Below are 21,299 nucleotides of genomic sequence, written 5' to 3' on the forward strand. Positions count from 1 at the left end.
AATAAAAGAAAATGTGCAAGTGTACCAAGACTGTTGTAATCCAGTTTATAAATAGAATCAAATAAAAATAATTAATCAGGAATAGTTTTTAAATTAAATTATAAAATATGAAAGTGTCGTATAAAAACAGTTAAAGACCATTCTACAAATATTAATGTTTGAAGCCTGAGTGCCGTCCCCCGTCTGTCATCGAAGGCGGTCTCCATGCTGGAAATGCTGTCTCAGTCTAACTTTCAGTCAACCTAACGACAGACTGAGAGCTGGAGCTGAGGTGGGTTTTGAACCTCCTGACAAACCGTTACACCGCGCCCGCCTGTCAATCATGTCAGTTACACGCCTTATTGTGAATAACTCTTATCCTTCATCAAATCAAAACGGATGAGTCATCAAAACATTCACCCTCAGCTGCAGTTCTACTGAGCGACCACAAGAGGGAGCTGCTGCTCTGTGATGTGAAAACAGTCAACAGGTTGAAGCTGAATGTTCAGCAGTTCCAACAGTTCCACTCGAAGTTTAAAGACAAATGCCTCAAAGCTGAACTGAAAACGAGATTGACTGTAAATAAATGTAATAACTAACTTAAACAGGTTTATTTTGTTTCGTGTTGAATATGACAGTCAGTTTTGTCGTTTCGGTAAATAGTTTAATATTTTCCATTGGGTTCTTTTTGTTCAATCTTTGCTGAAGAAAAATGTTTATTATTTTATTTCATGAATGTTACATGCCGTAGTGTGTGTGTGTTTATTTCTCTCTCTCCCTCTCCTGTTGGTTGGCGCTCTCCCCACTGCAGCTCACCTGATATCAACATGCAATCAGAGGTCTTGACCTTTTTTCAACATAAAAAGCAGGAGAGAGCAGAGCGAGTAGGTCATGCAGTCATCGTGTGGACGCGAGAGCTGATCTTCGACTTCAGTGGAAGAAGGGAGTTGTCCAAGCACTATAGCCCCATCATAAATCTGTTTAACTCTGGTTAAGCCCCCCCACGTGTGTCTGCTTTATTTGAAAAAAAAAGAGAGAATTTAAAAAGTAAATATGAATTCATGAAAATCGACTATTCATGGCACCCCAACATATGAGTCAAGCTCCCCCTCAGCACCAGGAGAAAACTAATCGCCATCCCTGGGGTTTTATGACAAGACGCCTTCGTTCATAGTTTCTTTTGTTTTATTTTGTGTTGGATGTTCCATTTTTATTGTTACTCCCCTCGTCCCCTCACCATCTTGGGAACGTAACGACAAACATGTTTGAAATGAAAAATATCAACACATCCAATTGACTTCACTCGACTTGTAAAGCGGTTAAAAGCTGGAATCCTAAATGAGGCCTTCTGGATTTATTCACTCAACACAGTTGAACCTCTGGAGGAGAGCAGAGGCTTCAGTATGGAGGAGGTGTGGCCAAACAGCAGTTTGTTATAGTTTCATGCTGGGCGACATCTACTGGATCAAAAAGTTGCACATTCTTTTAACATCAAACTTAGAGATATCAGTCGTGTGTTTTAGTATAAATAAGTTCATTTATTTGTCACTCAGTTTTCAGAAGTATAAATATAAAGTTTAACATTTTCACAACAAACAGACGGAAACATTAAATACATAATTAACACTTTTCACTTGGAACAAATCGCCTCTTATTTACAGAATATTTACACAAACAGAAAAATGGTCCTCCGCTGCAGTGAGTGAAAACAACACTGAGATTATTTTAAGTTTGACTTGGAGGTCTGAACCTTTACTTTTGTTTTGTTTTTTTACATGTGGTTAATTATTATTATTAATGTGGTTTAAGTACTTGTGTTAGTATTGTTTCTTGTCCTGAGGGAATTGAACAGCTGGGGCTTTTCAGACTTCAAATGAACGAACGTGGAGGAATGTAAGTGGATGTTTTTTTGTCCTTTTTGGGCCTCCGTACTTCATCGAATAAACCAGAAACACAAACAGGAAGACAATCCACCTGAACGACTCGGCTTCTTTAAATACGACTTTTCATAATTTAAATAAAGAATAAAAAAGAAAATACAGCAGGAACTGAACTGATTAATACTCGTGAGTAATGCTGTTACAACGTAGAGGAACTACATTTCCCAGCATGCAAGTGGTTTTGTCCAAACTACAAAACACATCAGATAAAAAAAGATAATCTGAGGGTTTAAATCTGCTGAATGTATGGAAGGTCATTCATGCCAGAAATTGGAAAAAAAAAATTGGAATGATAATTATAGGAAATTTAACGTTTCTACGGAAGCCCGATGAGGACATGCATCGCTACTTTTTTTGATAAGGAGAACATTTCGGTTGCTTTCTTGAGATCTCGACTCGTTTATTTGTGGGTTTCTCTGTCACAACAACATCTTGAAAAACTAAGTCTGTATCAGGGGAAAGCCAGCGTTGCAATCTCGCGATGACGGGATAAATAACATGTTATCAGCTCTCATCTGGTTAATAGTCATCTGGGCTCTGTTGCTGCGGAAACGCTGTACATTTCTCCATTGTGGGATAAATAACGGTTATTTGATCTCATCATCGGGAAAGTGTAAAATAATATGTATGGAGGGGTGTCCAATTAGGGCTTCCGTACTTTCTCAAAATCACAATAGTAACTTTGGCTGGATGGTTTGCCGACTGAGTTATTTTTAAATTGACCGACAAAAAAAATCCAACAATTTAATCCTGAAAAAAAGCATGTTTTACACTAGTTATTTAATTTATTTCATAATTTAATTAAGTTTTAATTTTAAAGCTGCTGATTTAAGACTAAAAACATTAAGATAAAATACTAAACATCACCAGCTGATTTTTAAAACAAACTCTTCTAGTTTGGACTTTTTTTTAAAAAGGCCCCTGAGATTTATAAAGGGCCTTAAAATGTGTTAAAATGTTTAAGGTCATAAGATGTTTTTTGACTTATTTTTTTGGCAGGATTGATCTTCCATATTTCAGCTTGAGGACGAAGAACAGGCGAGGAGAGGTGACGCTATAAGCCTCTTCTGCCGATGCAAACAGGAAGTGAAGTCTCAGTTCAGCTCGATAAATTAAAACAATAACTTTAAACTCGTGTGTGTGTTTTAACGACTGTACAGTGTGTTGTTGGTGCAAACGTCCCAGGTGTGAGGGTCTATAGGACTTGGTAGATCAGGTTGGGGTCCTGGTTGGCGGTCGGGGAGGGGATCTGGACGGATCCTGGAGCAGCTGCGTCTCCTGCGGGGTCTGTGGGCGTGGAGCCAGAGCCGTCGGCGGCGGGCAGGAGGGTGCCGCCGCTGCTGCTCTCAGTGGAGATCCGCTCCACAATGCTGGACAGACAGTCGAGACTGGAGACCACTGAGCTCCTCTCGCTCTTCAGACCGCCTGCACGAAACAGAACCACAGAGTTAATGACTGAAATATGATCTCTGGAATATCTTTGAGTCAAGGCGGAGGGAGAAAAACATCTTTAAAACGCCATGTTTACTTTTAAAAACAAAGGAACAGAAATCTAATCTGTTGATGTCTCAAATCAAACATTCTTCCTATGTGACTTTTTTTTTTACGATATTTTTTGGGCTATTTTTGCCTCCATTAGATCGGACAGCTGAAGAGAGACAAAAAATATTGGAAGGATGACGTGCAGCAAAGGGCCTAGGTAAGATTCGAACCCACGGTCACTGCAATGAGGACTACAGCCTCTGTACATGGGGGGGTGCAACATAACCGCTAGGCCATCTGTGACGTTTTTCTAACCAGAATCAAATCTTTTTGGATTTTTTAGAATCTGAATAACTTTAGTAATCCCAGCTGGAAAGTCTGTCGTCACAGTCGCTATTAAAGACGATATAGAAGCAGCAAATATAGAATTAAATTCAAGAATAGAAATAACAGAATTAGCAACGAGTGAGAGTCAGAATAATAAACTGTACAAATCAGGGAAGTCAGCGGTGCAGCCTGAAGAAGAAGTACACTCTTCATCTTTCCAGTTTTATTGCCCTTTTTTTGTTCATCTGTGTTTTTTACCAACAGGATGAATCACTCAGTCCAAAGCTTCATTAGTGTCCTAATTAGCATGCTAGCATTATAATAAATAAAGCCTGTTATTTGCAGGTTTCTCACCTTTTGGAGTCTCTGAGAAATAAGAGCTGCTCTCATAACTTCTTCTTCTGTTGGACTGACAGCTCGGCGCGTTAAAGTCCGCCTGCAGAGGGAGAAACAAACAAACACATTAAATATTAATCAAGCTTTATTTATTTAGCACCTTTCATACTAAACGAATGTGCATGTGCAAAAGCACAAGAAGAAGAAAAAAACACACTTTACGGCATTTTACAACGCGGAACGGCACTGAGATTAAATAAAATAATTAACTTTTAAAATCTAATTAACTTGAAACGCATCACTGACGTGTTGAGGGGAAAATCTTAGAAAAAAATATGACAATTATTCCGGATGAATTAATAATTTATACTATACTATCTTTTTTTATTTAATTAAATCGTAAATCAAATAATATAAATACTCCCTGATATTATCCACAACACGTAACTACGAGTTCATCTATTTTATTTCGTTACATTTGAAATACTTTGCCTCCAACCTCCGTGTTTTAATTTGAAATATATGATTGATGCACGTGAAAATTCGCGACATGTTATTAATTTAAAAAACACGTTAATTAAATATATTAACATCGAAATCAGCCTGTTGTTTACAGAATTAAATGCGATCTAACGAAATCCAGAATTTGAGTTTCCATCGCAGAGAGGAAGCTTCACTCAAACTAAAAGTGTAAACTGAATTTAAAGTTTTCCGTTTTTATTTTATCTAAATTACAAATTATTTTTTTTAACTCCTGGAGGGAGAAAAGACTCGAATAGTTTCGACATAATAAAAAGGAGGCGACGTTTAAGTGGCTTTGAGAAAGTGAAACAGAATTAGAATAAAAACTCGAAAGGGAACCGAGTTTCAGAGGCCACAATACAACCTGAAAATATTAAAAAAAACAGCGTTTCGACTCCACAAAGTTGTAGAGCAGATCAGTTAAAAAAAATGAGGAAATGATTTAAGAGTAAACTCTAAATAAAAACAACTCAGATTTGGTGTTTAGCAAAAACGTTCCGTGCGTATAGGCGCGCAGGATGACATTTGGATACATACACAGACTCCACTAAAGCGCCCTGACTCTCCTCCACCCTCTCCCCCTCTTTTAATACTGTCTGCCCCTGAACTCACCATGCCGTCGGAGCAGTTGGAGCGGGGGCTGGAGGCGTCAGAGTCCCCGCTGTAGTGCTCCAGCACCGGGTAGTAGCCGTCGTCCTGTCCGCCGCGCAGCAGCGCCTGCAGGGACTCGATGTAGCTGATGGCGTTGCGGAGGATCTCCACTTTGGGCAGCCTCTGGTTGGGGTTGGCGGTGGTGCAGCGCTTCAGGGTCTCGAAGGCGTCGTTCACCTTGCTGAGCCGCCGGCGCTCGCGCATCGTGGCCGCCTTCCTTCGGTCCGCGTTGGTGGTCTTCCTCTTGCAGGCCTTGCAGGCCCAGAGCAGGCAGCGGCCCGCCTGGTGGTGCCCGCTCGGTGCCCGGACGTGCTCGTCGTCCTCCCCCTCGCCGTGGTGATGGAGGTGCAGGAGAGAGGACGGCGAGGAAGAGGAGCAGGAGGAAGGGGAGGGAGAGGGTGAAGAGGAGGAGTCGTCCGGCTTCAGCAGGCCCACATGGACCAGCCGCGGATCCAGGTCCTCGAAGAAGTGCATGTCGCTGGTGTTGAAGCAGGGGTCGTCATAGAAATCATCTGCGGAGGGGAGGGGGAAAGAGATATCCGACAGCTCCATGGTTCAGTCCAAACTCAGCCAGGAGGAAAAAATCCAGAGACAGACACAGACCAGTGATCAGACCAAAAGCAAACTTTTTTTAAAGACAGCAGAAGAAGAAGAGGAGGACCAATGAGAGAGAAACTCTGACTGTTAGGGGAATTTGGAGTCCTGTCACAAACTGTTCTGCCCTCTCAGCTGTTGACCTGGACAGTCTTATACCTGGGACACACGCGGGGGGCGGGGCCAGCTCCGTGATGTCCACTGAGGACTGACCAATCAGCTTGCAGCAGGAGGAGTTTACAACTTCACGGTAATTAGTGTACAATTACCCCTAACAGAGCAGTAAGAGCAGGATAATATAGTGCTGCTCACACAGCGGGGAGCTCACACGTGCTCACTCAGAGAAACGATGAATCAAGGAAAGAAAAAGCACGTTTTATATCACAACGTAGCCTATATCCCTCTGTGCGTATTTATTATGATGATGATAGATATTATGATTCTGAGGGGAATCTGGCACTGAGATCCACAACATGAAATGTGCTGCTTTGTAAATGATCAGAAACAGAAATAAAAAATGTAACGATGAGGCCTCTTCAGCTCCGAGGCCCTGGTCTACATTAAGAAGGGAAAGAGAGAATGAAAGATAAGAATATTTAAAATCAACAAAACGAGACATACGAGCTGAACAATCAAGCAAAAGAAAACAATAAAAAAAAATGAACATAAAAACAACAAGATGATAAATAAGTCACAAAATTACAGAACGCAAACTAAACATTAAAGATCCTGCGGGGGGAAAAGGTCCCCGAAGGCTCATAACAATAAAACAGAACCAGATCGAAATAGTCAACTTCAAAATAAAACAAATTCAATTTTATTTATTTTGTGTCAGATTTACTTTGGGCTTTTTGGTCCTTTTATTGAAGAGGTAGGAGAGTGGATAGAGACCGAAATCAGAGAGAGTGAGGGACTGACATGCGGGGAAGCAGCAACAGGTCGGATTTGAACCTGGGCCGTCCACTTACAGGACTACAGCCTCCGTACATTGGGCACTAACCACGATGCTACCTGCTGTCTTTGGACGAGAAACCAGAAGTATAAACTCAGCAAAATAAACATCCCCACTGTGCTTCTGTTCACTTATAAACTCGTTTATTTACGTCATCATCATATGCACATTTATTTATGCTGACATGCTTTGTGTTTACAAACAATTAAAATGTTTTATTTTGAAAGGTTTAAATACAAATCCCAGCCTGATGTAAACAGACTTGAGCTTGTTATATATATATTTATTTTCTAGTCTTCTGACTACTCAAAGCACTTTCACTCTGCAGGTCACACCTACACATTCACACACTGATGGTAGAGGCTGCTGAGTGAAGAGTCCATCAGAAGTTACTCATCACACTCATACGCTGCCACCGAAGCAGTGTGAACAACTTAAGGTTAAGTGTCCTACCCAAGGACACATCAGACATGTAGCTGCAGGAGCTGGGGATCGAACCCTCGATCTTCCGGTTAAGAGACGACCGACTCTACCACTGAGCCACAGCTGCACCTCACAGAACATTTTTTTCAATAATTTGAAAATTAAAAAGTATAAAGTAATACTAAATTAATTGTTTCTGGAAAAGAGATTTTCCAGAGATTTTTGTCACTGCGTAACAAAATTATAAGAGTACGGTGTAGTCTTTCATTTTTATGAAGAAGTTCACCAAAAAGCTTGGTGATATCACTTGTATCATTTGTGTTCATGTTTGTGGAATCAGGACCAGGTTTACAGCTCTGTGGAACGTTTGACTTATTTTTCTTTTATATTGGCGGTATTTAACAGACTTCACGTCCAAATTTAGTAAAATAAGACTTCATACTTGGCTTGTTTTCAGCATCTTTCTCCACCTGAGACTTTTTTGTAAAGAGTTTAAATCGTGCATTGAAGTTAAATGTCATTACATTTTATTTTTAGACCAATTAAAGCGTCATTAACTTCCTCCCCTCTCCTCTCTCTGTCACATTACTGCACCCTCTCTCCATCCAGATCTATTTTAATCAAACACGCAGCAGTGTCCAATCAGAGCCGTGCAGCCTGCAGTACACAAGACCCACCGCTGGAGGGCGCTGCAGAGCAGATCCTGCAGCCACAACCCTCACAGCAGGACCGTCATCAGCTCTTCCTCTTTGCCCCTGAGCTGAACAACCAATCAGCCTCTGCCAGTCAAACGTGACGGACGGGTCGAAGCAGCGGATGCTTCAAGTGTTTGAGGAAATATTCAAACCCTCTGCTCTCAAAGGATTATCGCTTTCGCTCCAGAAATGATCGACAGGTCTTTAAATGCAAGGCTTTTTCCTCGGTGATAACTTAATACAACTTGTTCAGTCTGAAAATAAACTGTAAAATTATCATTTTTCATGTCATGTTAGTGCTCGACACATGCAAAGGGATTGTTGAAAGAAACTAAAGTGCTGGAAAAAAACTTTATTTAAAAGATTCAACTGTGTTTGTGGAACATTTTCAGACTTTTCAAGGTGACATAAGAATCAAAACATGAAGGAAAGATGACATACTGACCTGATATTTCTCTGCAAAGAAAGTGCACAACAAACTCAAACTTGAGACAAAACAAGAGACAAACAATCCAGAATCTATTACCAAAATCTGTCATAACTTCGTCTTCTCAGTGGAACTCTGTGCGGACATCAGTCAGGAAACATGAAAAAGACAAGTTCTGAATAAAGAACATGTTGAGTAGTTCATAAAAATATGACGCCTTTTATGTATCGGAATAAAAAAGTCACTTCACAGAAGACAGAAGCAGAAAACTGTGAGGAAAATACAAACATCTTAAAGGGTTAAAGGTCACATATTCTCCTCCTCTTCAGTGTAAATAAGTCTCAGAGCTCCTCAAAACATGTGTGTGAAGTTTCTTGTTCTAAATCCACTCTGATCCTGTATTTGATCATGTCTATAAACCCCTCTATTTCAGCCCTGCTCAGAACAGGCTGTTTCTGTGTCTGTACCTTTAAATGTAAATGAGCTGTGTCTGACCACGCCCCCTCTCTGGAAGGACTTGGGTGTCTCGGTCTTCCTCGCTCCATGTCCTATTGTTTACTGTGAGAAGGCAGACTCAGAGGGCAGAACAAACACCTAGCTGTGGGAGTGTCACCCACCTGGGGGAGGGGTTACTGCCCTTTGTGATGTCATGAAGGGAACATCTCCAAACGGCCTGTTTGAGCACACATTTTCTGAAAAGTGGAGCAGGCAAAAGACGGAGAGGATGGACTTTTCTCAATATTGGGGGGTTTGCAGACAGACTAGAGACACATATTAGAGTTAGAGAAACATGGTGAAGTGGATTTTACAGAATATGTGACCTTTCTTTGGGAACTATATTGTGTCCTGTTTTGTTCTTTGTCGTCACTTGATTTCCTCAAAGCGTTTTAAAAAACATATCTTACAGGAAAGGATTTCACAAGATTTCTTTGGATAACAGTTTTCCAATTCCTGTCTTTTTTTAAAAATCTTTGTCTCTGAAGGTGTGCAGAAATAAAAAAATAAAAACATTTACAGCAGTTAGCATTGTAGCGTCATTAACCCCTTCCTCTCCAACCTTCTTGGTTCGTTCCATTTGATCTCGGAAGTCAGAAATTCCCAATTGCCAGTCGGATTACATCATCCTTCTACGATAGGAAACCAAATCATTTTTCATGGCTGCTCTTTGTCAAGCTGGTGTCTAAAGATGTTGTGCTGGTCCTTCAGAAAATCATGAAATCTAACTTTGTTCTCGGTCAAATCAAGTCTTCTTCTTCGACTGTTAGAGCTCGATCATCTTGTGAGCTCGTCCTGCAGCTCATTCAGCATGTACTCCCCGAACCCCCCCGCCGTTTGGTCATTGGTGCAGCCCAGCCGCCGGGCGCTGGTGAGCAGGTCTCCGATTAGCTTGAGTCGGTCCGTTCGAGGGGACAGGAAGTGACTCTTCACAAAGCTGGCAGTGTGCGGGTCTCCGTGGTGACGGGCTAGCTGGCTCAGAGCGACCAGGACGTCGGCCTCCTCCTTCAGCTGGAGCATCAGCAGCTCCAGAGCGGGTAACACGGCGAGGACCACCTCGCAGCCCGGCTTCTGAAAACAACGGATACATACAAACAGCATGAGAGGCAGGAATCTGTTGACTGTGTATAGACACAGCGGACGTCTGACATCACGCTCAGGACGGGAAACTTATCAGCTGCTGGACCCGAAGTTTGACAATCACATTTATTCTGGGCAGTGGGAGAAACACGGTTTACTTTACAGCCATCCTTAAAAAAACAAAACGGCCAATAAGAATCAAACTTTGGCGAGCAGTAACGGCCTCGGTTTGTCCTCTCCGAGGTGCACGACACTTGGGAGACGGATAACAAGGTGTCCCAAACTGCCGCTGACTGGGCTCGAGGCCTCGGCCCCGAAACGATTTTACACGACTCATAAACCCGGGCTGGCGGTCGGAGGCCACGCTGAGACGCGCCAACGCCACTGCTGACCATCTGGAAACGCCATCAGCACCACCGTCCCTCTGCCGCAGCATTAATCTCGCCAATTTTCCGGAACTCAGGGGGGGGGGGGGGAATGTACACCCTGACCGGCTTTGGGCCAAGTCTCCAGGGGTTTAACCTCTTCCCCCTCCAGCCCCCCGCCCGCCCCCTTCCTATCGCTAACGCCTGACACTAAATGAAGAGCTTCTTTACAAAATAAGATCTCTTCCAGTTTGAAAAAAAAAGAAAGAAACAGAGAGAGAGAGAGAGAGAGCTGGAGAAGACACCTGCTCTGACAACATGAAGGATGGCACAGGAGGTGGAATAAATCCTCCAGAGGGGCGTTTTGTGTCGGAGTAAAACGAGAACGCTGTTACAGACTGAAGCTTCTCTGTCTCACAGATAAAGTTCAGATCATAAATTTAGTTTCAAAATGGATCCACAAATCAACTCTTCATACCAGATCATCTGAACGACCCCCGACCCCCCACCCCCCACCCTGCCTGCTGAGGCAGCTTTCAGGGCAACAAATGCTCTTGACCCTGAACTCTCACTGACTTCTGGGTGTCAGCGGTGAAAAATAACTTTTGTTTCTGCACGTTTGTTCTCTTCTGACATACGAACGATATCGCTGCTCCACAGATTTAATTATTGATCTTTTGTCGTCAGGAGAATCCTCCGACAGCTGAAGTTATAGACACGATATTCCTCGACACATTGTTGGAGATTAAAACCAAACAGTACATTAAGTTTTTTTAATTAGCTCCGTAACGACCAACAAAGACATCCAAAGTCCAATAATACAACATGAGAGACAATTCTTCATTATTTTGCATGTTCTTCTGATAATTTGAAATAATTATCATGTAATTATTAAGGATTGTTTCTCCTTTACATGATGGCTGCCCCTCATCCCGTGTCTGTCTGGAGCATTGATGGTCTAGCCTGAGGACACCCCACCAACTCCTTCGTAAAAATAGTGACCCACATTCCTTTTTTATTTTTAACCAATCAGATGTATTGAATGCAGACAAAGTGCAGTTTGGACCTCAGATGGTACCAAACATGTGACGGAACAAACAGAACAGAACCAACATGTTTTAAGAGCGCTTCATAGACTTTATGACACGTTTTTTTTTTATTCCAGTCACTCATTCACGACCCACTGAAAACAGCTCTCTCTGTATTAGAGAATGGATACAGCATCAGAAGCTGACCTCAGTTCATCCAAAGAAAGCTGCTCAGCGGCGCATGAAGCTAAACAAAAGTGCAACTTTTGGGTGTAAAAGTGACCCGATCTTCCGCCTTACTGCACCCACAGAGCTGCTAATACCTCAGCAAGAACTAGCAGTAAGCAGTCCTAAAAAAAATCATCGGACCTTTTTTTAAAAATGTATTTACGTTGTGGTATTACCTCCAGTAATTAGCGATTACTTTGTGTATTAAATGTTAAATAGCCTACAGAGCTGGTTAGAGCTAATGCTAACGAACACTTCCTACAGCTGCTAGGAAGAAGAGTGGCTTTTAGATTAAAGTCGCTACAAGTAACGCAGGTTTAATGCTAATCGATTGTAAATATCTAATTCAACATGTGGCCACCATTTTCCTCTAACATGCCGATACAAAAAAAAATAAACATGCTGTGGTAAGTGAAGTCTATAATTTCAAACCCACCTGAATGTCCTTGTTGCAGAAGTTGCCCCCCCTCTCAGCCAGGTATCCCATCATGGCCTCGGCCTCCTCCTCCTGCTTTAGCGCCTCCTGGTGGAAGAAAGAAGCGACCCAGGGCAGAGCGACATCGTCCCGCTCGAACACACTGGCCTGCAGAAGAAAAAACAAAGATTGGCAAGGGGAACTCTGCACATTTACAAAACTTTAAAATTTACTCAGTTCAAGTGATTCTAAAAGTGTTAATAAAAGTATCCTGCTCTACATTCAACAGTATTTTAGATCCATAATCATATGTTTGTTTAGCAAAATCAGAGAAAATTGCATGGAGAATTTTAGTTTTCTACCAAAATTTCAATATATTTTAAAAGTTTTTTTAAGGCTCGTGTAAATTATACTCGGATACATTAGCTCGCAGGTAAACATATTCTCTTCCTCAGGTCGGTTAAGCACATTTCATCTTAACTACGGCCAACCGAGAGGTCGTTTTCATCTGTGATGGGGGGTGGGGGTGGGAGAAGCAGAGAGAACTCCCATGATTCCCCGCAGCCTCGAAGTCCTCTTCTGTTATTATATTGATTGAGCGCCCCCTGGCGCTGGAATCGACTGTGCCTTAGAGTAATACAATGTTTACACCTTACAACCTGCACAAGGTTGGTAGTACCGACAGTTTCCAACAGGTGTAAAAGATTGCATTGGAAGGTTTATATCTTAGTGTTAAAAAAGGTTTTAGGAATTAAAGGGAAGTCTATTTAAAGCCAAGACCTGAAACACCTTTACTATGCAGGAATCACTAATATCAGATCTGTCAATCACAGGTGTGAAGTGTCACAACACACCCCGGTCTCCCCAATTAAAAGACATCCCACAACTGATGACACACTTCTAGTAAATCCCCTCTGTCATTTTTATAAATAGAAAGTATTTAATCTGTCAGTGCTGCATGTTTGAGTCTCCTACCAGAGCCTTCAGCCGGTACGCTCCGTCCCACAGCAGGCTGCTCACCCCGCAGAGAGCCTCCTCCACGGCGGCCTGCAGGTTGTGTCTGGCCCGGCTGCCCCCGGAGCTCCGGTGCGCTCTGCACAGCGGCAGGCTGCTCTTCAACCGCTTTCCCGCGGGCTCAGCCATGACACCACCCGCTCACTAAAATATCCAGGAGGAGGAGAGGAGTCCGGACACACTCACCGACCGGCAGAGCCAAATCTGATTAGAGATAATGAAGATAAAACGTAGCGTACGGTAGTGAAACGCGTCCTCTTCCAGTCGACCGTCAACAGAGGATAAACTTAGCACGCATGGATCAACTGTTTCCCGGTCAGCTGCTCAAGTTCATCCGGTGCGTTTGAGCTCAGAGCTGCAGCCACTATGAAATTAAAGGTCAAATAACTGAAATGTATTCATACATGTTTTGGATTTTTTTTCTTTCAGCTTTTGCAGTGTCTCAAATCTGCAGTAAAAGATGCATGAAACCTTTCAAAGTAGGCTAATATATATTTTCTTGTCTTGTTTTGTGTGTTTTCCTCTTCATCATGATGACTCTGGAGTTGACTAAAGAGCTGAAGAGCTTTAACCTGAAGGATCATCAGCTGTAAGCTCGCACACTTCTTAATGACACTTTTAATTAAAGCTCACAGGTTACCTGCAGCTCCACCTGTCAGTGAAGTTTGACAGCACGTTACCATGACGACAAGAGTCCATTAAGAGTAAAAGTTCTGCATGAGAGTAAAAGTAGAAGGAGGCATTTTACTTTTCATACTTTATTAGATTTTTAAATCTGCACAGTTTGAAAGTTCGGTCTGGTAGTTTTCAATCTGAGGGTCGTGTCCCTCCAGAAGGCCACAAGTCAAGTCTTAAGCGTCCTGCAGACTGTCCGATTTTTGCATCTTATAAGCTCATTGCAGTCACACACAAAAAAGTGACTATTTTACTGATCACAACACAGACTCACAACTCACAGTATAAACTCCGTCATCGGTGACGTGCTTTGAGTGTGGGCTAGAGTACACAAGGAGTTGAGAACGAGCAGGGAGACAGGGAGGCGTCTGATTGGTTCATCAGATTGGTACCTTGTGGCAGACATTGGTCAAAGTTTTTACAGCCTTACAACTGATACAGATGACGGATTTTCTTTGTTCCTTTTGAGTTATTAATTTCTGTCAGGACCTAAAGACAAGTTCAACCAAAATCTGAAAACGTGGATCTGGAGGAAATTACCAACGCTGCCTTTAAGTTCAGTGTATATGAAGTTATTTTTATGAAACAGGAGGTGAGGCTGGCTTTGCACAGAAACAGCAGGTAGAAACGTCCTCCAGAAGGTAGATTTTTACTTTTTAACATTTTAAGGCCTTTACTTTTTTTTTTTTTACTGCAGTAATTCATTAAAAAGTTTATTTTGACTTTGTTTAGAGTCTTAAGCAACAGACATATTTACCATTTCAGGGACAGTTACCCTGACAGACGTATCACAGCCTCTGTCAGGCCTCCTGCAGCTTCCTGTACTGCTCCTCAGGTCCACTCCAGGTGATCGCTGAGGTGTCTGAGGGTCGGGTCAAGGGTGCGAGTCCCCATGACCCCGGGGTTGCTCCAGGCTGAGAGTCGGTCTTTCTTCCCTCCTGGAACAGCTGACCCCCCCTGCAGAGCGAGCAGCCCCTCCCGTCACTCATCCCGAGCTCAAACAGGAGAGGAGGAGGAGGAGGAACCAGGAGGTCGCCTCTGAACGAGGGGAGACGACTGATGATCTGTGCACAACATCAGCGACACCGTCCAGTTTGATAACGACCACAAGAAGAGGCATCAAGTTTGATACTTTTATCAATTTATCGAGACATATGAGCAACTCAAAGTGTTTCACACAGAAACAGAAAAATCAGAAAAAAGACATTAAAATACAAAATGTAAAAAAACAAAGCCCACAACCGATTGAATGCAAACAACACTTCTGCTTCGGCCTCAGTCTTCTCCTGAAGTGGGCTACACACTAAAGACGATTTCTTTTTGCCTTAATTAGATCGGACAGCTGAAGAGAGACTGGATACGTTGGGAGGAGAGAGTCGGGGATGATAAGCAGCAAAAGGCAGAGATTGGCTTTTTGAACCCAAGGCCGCTGCGTTGAGGACTCACATGGGGTACTCGACATAACAGCTAGGCTATCAGCGACACAGATGCTAGAGGATTCAGCCATTCTGCGAGACCTCACCCCTGCTGTATGTAGTAACAATTTCACAGACATGAGATCTCACAGAAACTCACAGGATCAAACGTGACTTCATAAGAAAAACAAACATGGAGGACGATGGACGTGGTCAGCTGGCTGTGTGGCTTGTCTTCATGAGACGTTATAAAGACACTCGGGGCTCGGTTGTGTTTATGTTCACTTCCATGTTTGTGAGCTGTAACAGTACGCAACTTCCAGTTTGTGACACTTCCCGGTCTGCACGCTCTCATTGGCTACTCGGGGTAATCTGTCAGAGGCAGCCTAACCTGGAATCATAAATATCAAACATGGTTGGATCAGGAGAAGTAAAATGATCGCATTGTCATGACACACTCAAGGATTTTTTGGACAAATCTTCGGTTGTGACAAGCCTCAAATCGAGCACACACACACACACACACACACACACACACACACACACACACACACACACACACACACACACACACAGACACACACACACAAACACACATACACAAACACACACACACTCTCACACACACACACAAACACACACACACTCTCACACACTCTCACACACACACACACACACACACACACACACACACACACACACACACACAGAGCACTTAATAAGCCTGAAATGAGCAGACTGACAGGAGAGGTGTCTGCCTTCACACCTGCTGCCTGCTGTAAACCACCAACACACTACAACCACTGTATTGTCCTGAATACACACACACACACACACACACGTGCGCGCGCGCACACACACACACACACACACACACACACACACACACACACACACACGCACACAGTAGATTTACGGCTCTGCGGGCAGGTTTGTGTTTGAGACTGAACAAACGTCTCTGCTCCGTCTCTGTCGGACTGAAGCTTCACATATGTCGTCATGGTGATGATGTCACTGTGATGATGTCACTGTGGATTTACTGAAAAAAACTCTTAATAACCTTACCTTAAGATAGACTGAGAACTTTACAAAGATCAAAATGAGGGCCGTGGAATTCAGCTCTGACTCCTTCGGTTGCTCTATCCAAATATATGAGAGTTAGGATCTCACAGTTTTTATATTTTTGATTATTATTATTTTATTATTATTTTGTTTTATTCACCATGTTCACAAGGCCGCTCTTTTCCTCTGAAATCAAGCCTAGAGTGGAAAGTTTAACAGGTTTCAGTAAAAAACAACATCTGATAAACACTTTGTATCATTAGACAACAGAAACAGTCACATTTAACCATTTCCTATTTACGTTTGCTCTGAATTTACGCCTTTCCATTTGTCCCATTTAGCATTATTAATCAGAAATGTTAGCCATAGCTGTTAGCTGTAGCTGTTAGCCATAGCTGTTAGCCGTAGCTATAGATGCTGTTCATATCAAACTGTAGCTTCATTTCAAGGTTTCACATCATGTTTGCTAAACCTTTAAGTAACAGAATCACCAGCAAAGGTTTCTATTGTTTGGTGTAAGAATATAAGGACGTAACATGGGCAAGTTGTTTATGCTAACAGTAGCATTGGGAGCGTTGGCAGTGCACATCCTTAATGCTACATGCTGAAGTGTTGAACACATTGCAAAGGGTTTCAGGCTTTAGTGTAAAGCATGTTTCTGTTTGAAAGAAGCTGCAGCTCCGCACGCCACCTCTCATTTTGAATTCCTGTCTCTCATCACATGACCCGGTGTTTAAATGTGGGCTCATGTCGGGCCTCATGTCTTCATGCGTCAGACAGAACAGCTGGAGAACCAAACGGGAAAAAAACAAGATCGCCTGACGCCTGCAGGGAAACAAAGACCCTGATCTGGTTCTCTGTATTGGTCACATCATCCTGAACATCCTTGGTGTGTCAGGGCCTTTACAGCTCACAAACATGGCAGCGAACATAAACACAACTGAGACACGAGCCAAGGACAATATTGAAAAATAAGAGCATCTTGTGGAATAATGGCAACAACACTAGTGTCTCGTCTCATGTGGATGTCCTCCATATTTATTTTGCTTCTGTACTCTCCTTTGATCATCTGAGTTTCTGTGAGATGTCGTGTGTCTGCGTAATTGTTACAACAAACACCATGTGTTGTCTTGTGGTCTGAATTCTCTTGTCTGTGCGTCCGGAGGATCATAATGTTTCAAATCTTTCCTCATATCTGTGGTCTCCACGTTATTAAAATCGTCTAGCCTAGCGCCAGCATAACTCTGAAATTGTCCAAGAACTTGCTCTGTATTCTCTTTGGACTATTATAGACCCTTTTAGTGTTTGTAAACAATGTGATATTTTGGTGGGCGGGGCTTAGCTGCAGGCAAAACATTCTTCGCTCCAGACATGTTAGCAAACTATAGCTAACATGTTGTTTTTAGTAGAAAATACAAGTCTCTCTGAATGTATGAAGTCACTAAAGCCCCGTTTCCACCAAGCGGTCCAGTTTGGGTTAGTACTGTTTGGTTTAGTTCGGACGGTAAACCCTGGTGTTGCCAGCCTCATCCTTATTTGCTAATCAGAGTGTAAGCCAGATGGAGATAGCTGCATCAGCTATGTAATAGTGTGACATCACAGCAACCCAACACAGTATAGCCTGTTATTAATTAAGTTCAACGTTCAAGAAGAACAGGGACACAGTAAACAAAAGGGACCATTTAGAATCAGATCGGTACCCTTGGCACCCCAACAGAAGGGTACCAATAAAGTAGGATGGTTCAGATCCCTTCATTTGGATTGGACCATTCCCAACTTTTGACGGTGAAAACGCCAATAAATGGGTACCGTACTGAACCGAACTGAACCAGACCGCTTAGTGGAAACTGGGCTTTACTCTCTGGGACCAGGAATGTTACTGGAATAAGGGAACACTGCCTCCAGCTAATATCCAGACTGAGGACTTAAAAGGGTCTATAGATCCAAAGAAATGTGAAGTTTGACCTGAGATGCATTCTGGGAACTCAAAACTAAAATCAAACCTGACCCTAAGGTGAGACTCAGCACCTCCCTCTTCTTTTTGTGACCTTATTACTGTCAGTCTTCTTGACAGGTCTTAAATAACTTAAATATGTTTTTAATAAGACTTAAACGCTCAGTAGAAGCACAAGAGGCGTTCAGAGTGTCGGCTCGGTCCTGCAGCAGGTCACAGCTGTCAGGCCGATCAGCAGGACTTCTCTTTACACCGCACCAACAGCTGTCTATTAAGAATCCTCGGGATCGTCATCAGAGACAAACTCCTCAGCTCACAACTCGCCTCATTACCGCCCTTAATGGAGGGAAGACAAGAGACAAGGTAAATACAATTACTGATCAGAGCACTGGACACCCAAGCCTGCCGCGGTGCCCCGTTTCACTGCTGGTACCCGACACCAGAGTCTGCCTCGTTACCGGGACCATAACCCCGCCCCAGCACCGTTCCAGACCCCATGAGCGCTCACCGCTCCAGCTTCTTTTGGTGTAAACTTCATCAGACAGACAAACTGTGAAGGATGTCGTTTCGCCTCTGAAATGAAAGGAAAGTTAGTTTGGATGCTGAGGCCCGTTGAGATACCTCAGAGGCCGTTTTTGTGCCAGACGCTGTGATTACCCAGAAAGCCTCTGGAATGCCCCTTTCCTCATTAAAGAGACAAATATAGCGCGGCGTGGTCCGGGGAGGGATGGAGGGTAAATGGATTCCGCAGTGTTATGTGGCAGAAATTAAACAATGATGAATGATGACATTTAGAGGAGGGGGCGCTGAAAAAAAACAAGACTATATCCAGCGATGGCAAAAAGACATTCTTTAAGCATGTGAGGCGTTTGGTGTCTGTGGGAAATTAGACCACTGTGATGGAGGAAAATCACACTCAAGGCCTGATTGTCTGCAGCCTGAGTATGAAACTGTGTTGTTTTTTTTTTGTTTTTTTTAAATAAAGTTTCTTAAGTCACCTAGTAATGCAGTTTGAACTGAAGCAACAAAATGTTAAACATGATTTTTGTTTTCAGTGGTTTCTGAAGCAGAGTTTTGAAGGCCAACAGTGGCGGTCTCAATCGTCCCTTCTGGGCCTCCGTACATGTGTGGTGGTGACTGTCTCTGCAGAGACCCTGTCCTTTCACTGGATTTTAGGTAAGGTTAGGTAAGGTTCTCAAGTGTAGGTACAGTCAGTAAACATATAGTACACACTACGTCCTGCAGTGAGTGAGAGCTTCTGGTGGTGATGATCCGAGGAGGAGGGGCCCAGTTTGAATGTCGTGTTTACAAACTGCTACGAACATTTCTACTGACTCTGACAAACAGACACAACACGCCCATCTGTCAGTTAACAAATCCACGCCGTAATGCAATCATGGGTTTGAAACCAGGAGGGTCAAAAAAACGAGGATTATTTAAAAGTCGTTTTTATTCAGCCTGCAGCTTGTTTTTGACCAGACGTTTAGAGCTTCAGCTCAGCACAGATGAACATCTCCTGTTTCTCCACATTGTAGGAATAGTGACGATGACCCAGATATCATGTGTGGGGATGATTACTGTCACACTGACTAACGTGCTGCTGTTACACTCACACCTCCTTCTGCTGGAACAGATATTATATCAACACGTCTCCAATATCTGTTCCATTAAACCAGCTTAAACACTTATGATTCATGTGGCCTAAGGTATTTGGATACATGCACTTAGCTGCTTTCCAGCACTGAAACGGTTAATGTCAACTTTGTTTGCATAACATGTTTAAACCAAAGTGCTTCACAGAGGCATAAAAAACAGAGAACAAAGACATATTTAGAAATATTCTTCCTGAATATATTTGTTTAAATCAAGCTAACAGTAATATCTTTAAGGAGCAATATGTAACTTAAAATGGGTACTGCAGTCCAAATTCTAAACATTGTGGAGAGCTGTCTCCCCCCCCTCCTCTCTAGAGTCGATGCTCACGCAGGTTGCCATGTGGTGGACCCTGAAGCTTCAGTGTTTAGCCAGCTCTGCATCGGTCTGTAAACCTTTCTGTGTTCTAACCTCTCTCCATTTTTCAAAAAAATCTCCAATATTGATCCTAGTTTGAGCACGTTTCTGCTTGTGGAGCTTATTAGCGCCTTAAAACGGCCTACCTTCTCTGGTCCAAACAAATCCAGAGCATTCAGGACCAGAATCTAAAGTTAGAAGGAGGACATACTGGATGCTGCATTGTTGTCGGCAAAGGACAGTAATCTAATTCAATTGACTAATCGAGCTATAACAGTATCAGACTTAAAGGGAGTCAGTAGCAATGTTCAGTGCAGCTTGTATGCAGGATCAGATACTTTTCTCCACCCAGTGATCGACTGGATGGGGCTGGGTGTTTTTTTGGGATGTTTGTTGTAAATCTTGAAACAGATCTGCAGGTCGCAGTAAACACAGCGATCTGGTCGTTACACAGCAGTTCATGTTGTGATGAGCAGAGAGCAGATCACTGTCAGACTAATGAGCGTCAGGTTACACTCAGTGTGTGTGTGTGTGTGTGTGTGTGTGTGTGTGTGTGTGTGTGTGTGTGTGTGTGTGTGTGGCCAGCCTCTCCTCTCTGTCCTCTCTGTGTGGTCCATCACCCTTTAACCTGCTGGCCTGAGGAGCCTCCTCCGTCTGAGTCAACACCCTGCTGCTGCTGCTCTTCACACTCTTAGGTACTCGTCATCATCATCATCATCATCGTCATCGTCATCGTCATCATCATCATCATCATCATCATCGTCATCGTCATCATTAGCCACATTAACATTTTACTGTTTATGGTTATTTTACCTTGTTGTTAGTCAGGACAGAGACCCTGATGGCAGGACCTTTTAAAGTATATCAGGCTTATATGCGTTCTAAACCCGTGCAAATTATTCAAAAAGAGATTGTCTTTTTCCCAAAGCGCCACAGAGCTGATGGTTTTTGTGCTTTTTTAAATGAAGACATTTGTGGTAAACGTTTTTATGAAGGTCGAGGAAAAGTGCATAGAAACGGACTCCATCGTGAAGATTTAAAAACATTTCAATCAGGAGAGACAAGAATATGAATCAGAGATAAATCTTTATTTCACATGTGATCATGGCGCTTCAAGTCGACAGGGAGCTCAGGCAATCCATGTTGTCTACCCTCGGCAGCAGCAAAACCTCTCCCCTCGATGGAGTCCAGACAGAGGCTACAGTCCTCCAGCGTGCAGCCTGGGTTCGA

General features: G+C 42.9%; 2 protein-coding genes and 1 long non-coding RNA gene across 6 annotated transcripts in view; all 3 read right to left on the reverse strand.

Annotated features, from left to right (window-relative positions):
• The window catches only part of zgc:172145 (Ferritin light chain, oocyte isoform-like), a 331,670-nt gene that overhangs the window by 183,161 nt on the left and 127,210 nt on the right, over window positions 1–21,299 (reverse strand). The window contains exons 1-4 of one of the 4 annotated variants that reach the window (XM_061037104.1): window positions 13,193–13,300; window positions 12,915–13,097; window positions 11,961–12,107; window positions 8,946–9,894 (exon numbers count right to left, since the gene is read on the reverse strand). The exons of 2 other annotated variants lie outside the window; for them this stretch is intronic. In XM_061037104.1, coding sequence (XP_060893087.1) covers window positions 9,601–9,894; window positions 11,961–12,107; window positions 12,915–13,082 — 609 coding nt within the window. In that variant the 5' untranslated portion in view covers window positions 13,083–13,097; window positions 13,193–13,300 and the 3' untranslated portion in view covers window positions 8,946–9,600. Of the gene's footprint in view, window positions 1–8,945; window positions 9,895–11,960; window positions 12,108–12,914; window positions 13,301–21,299 lie in introns of those variants that run through there. One more of the 4 variants, XM_061037105.1, reaches the window with a different exon arrangement.
• On the reverse strand, window positions 2,847–5,969 carry myod1 (myogenic differentiation 1). The gene is made up of 3 exons (XM_061036158.1): window positions 5,199–5,969; window positions 4,083–4,164; window positions 2,847–3,344 (listed from the first exon to the last, which is right to left on the reverse strand). The coding sequence occupies exons 1-3, from the start codon at window positions 5,787–5,789 to the stop codon at window positions 3,115–3,117; spliced, it is 903 nt and encodes a 300-aa protein (XP_060892141.1). The 5' UTR covers window positions 5,790–5,969; the 3' UTR covers window positions 2,847–3,114.
• Window positions 8,239–21,299, reverse strand: part of LOC132973573 (uncharacterized) — a 226,488-nt gene continuing 213,427 nt past the window's right edge. Inside the window, exon 2 of the long non-coding RNA XR_009673013.1 lies at window positions 8,239–8,649. This is a non-coding gene — a long non-coding RNA (uncharacterized LOC132973573). The remainder of the gene's footprint in view (window positions 8,650–21,299) is intronic.

Source organism: Labrus mixtus, chromosome 4 (genome assembly GCF_963584025.1).
Source record: "Labrus mixtus chromosome 4, fLabMix1.1, whole genome shotgun sequence".
In the NCBI taxonomy this organism is placed as follows: domain Eukaryota; kingdom Metazoa; phylum Chordata; class Actinopteri; order Labriformes; family Labridae; genus Labrus; species Labrus mixtus.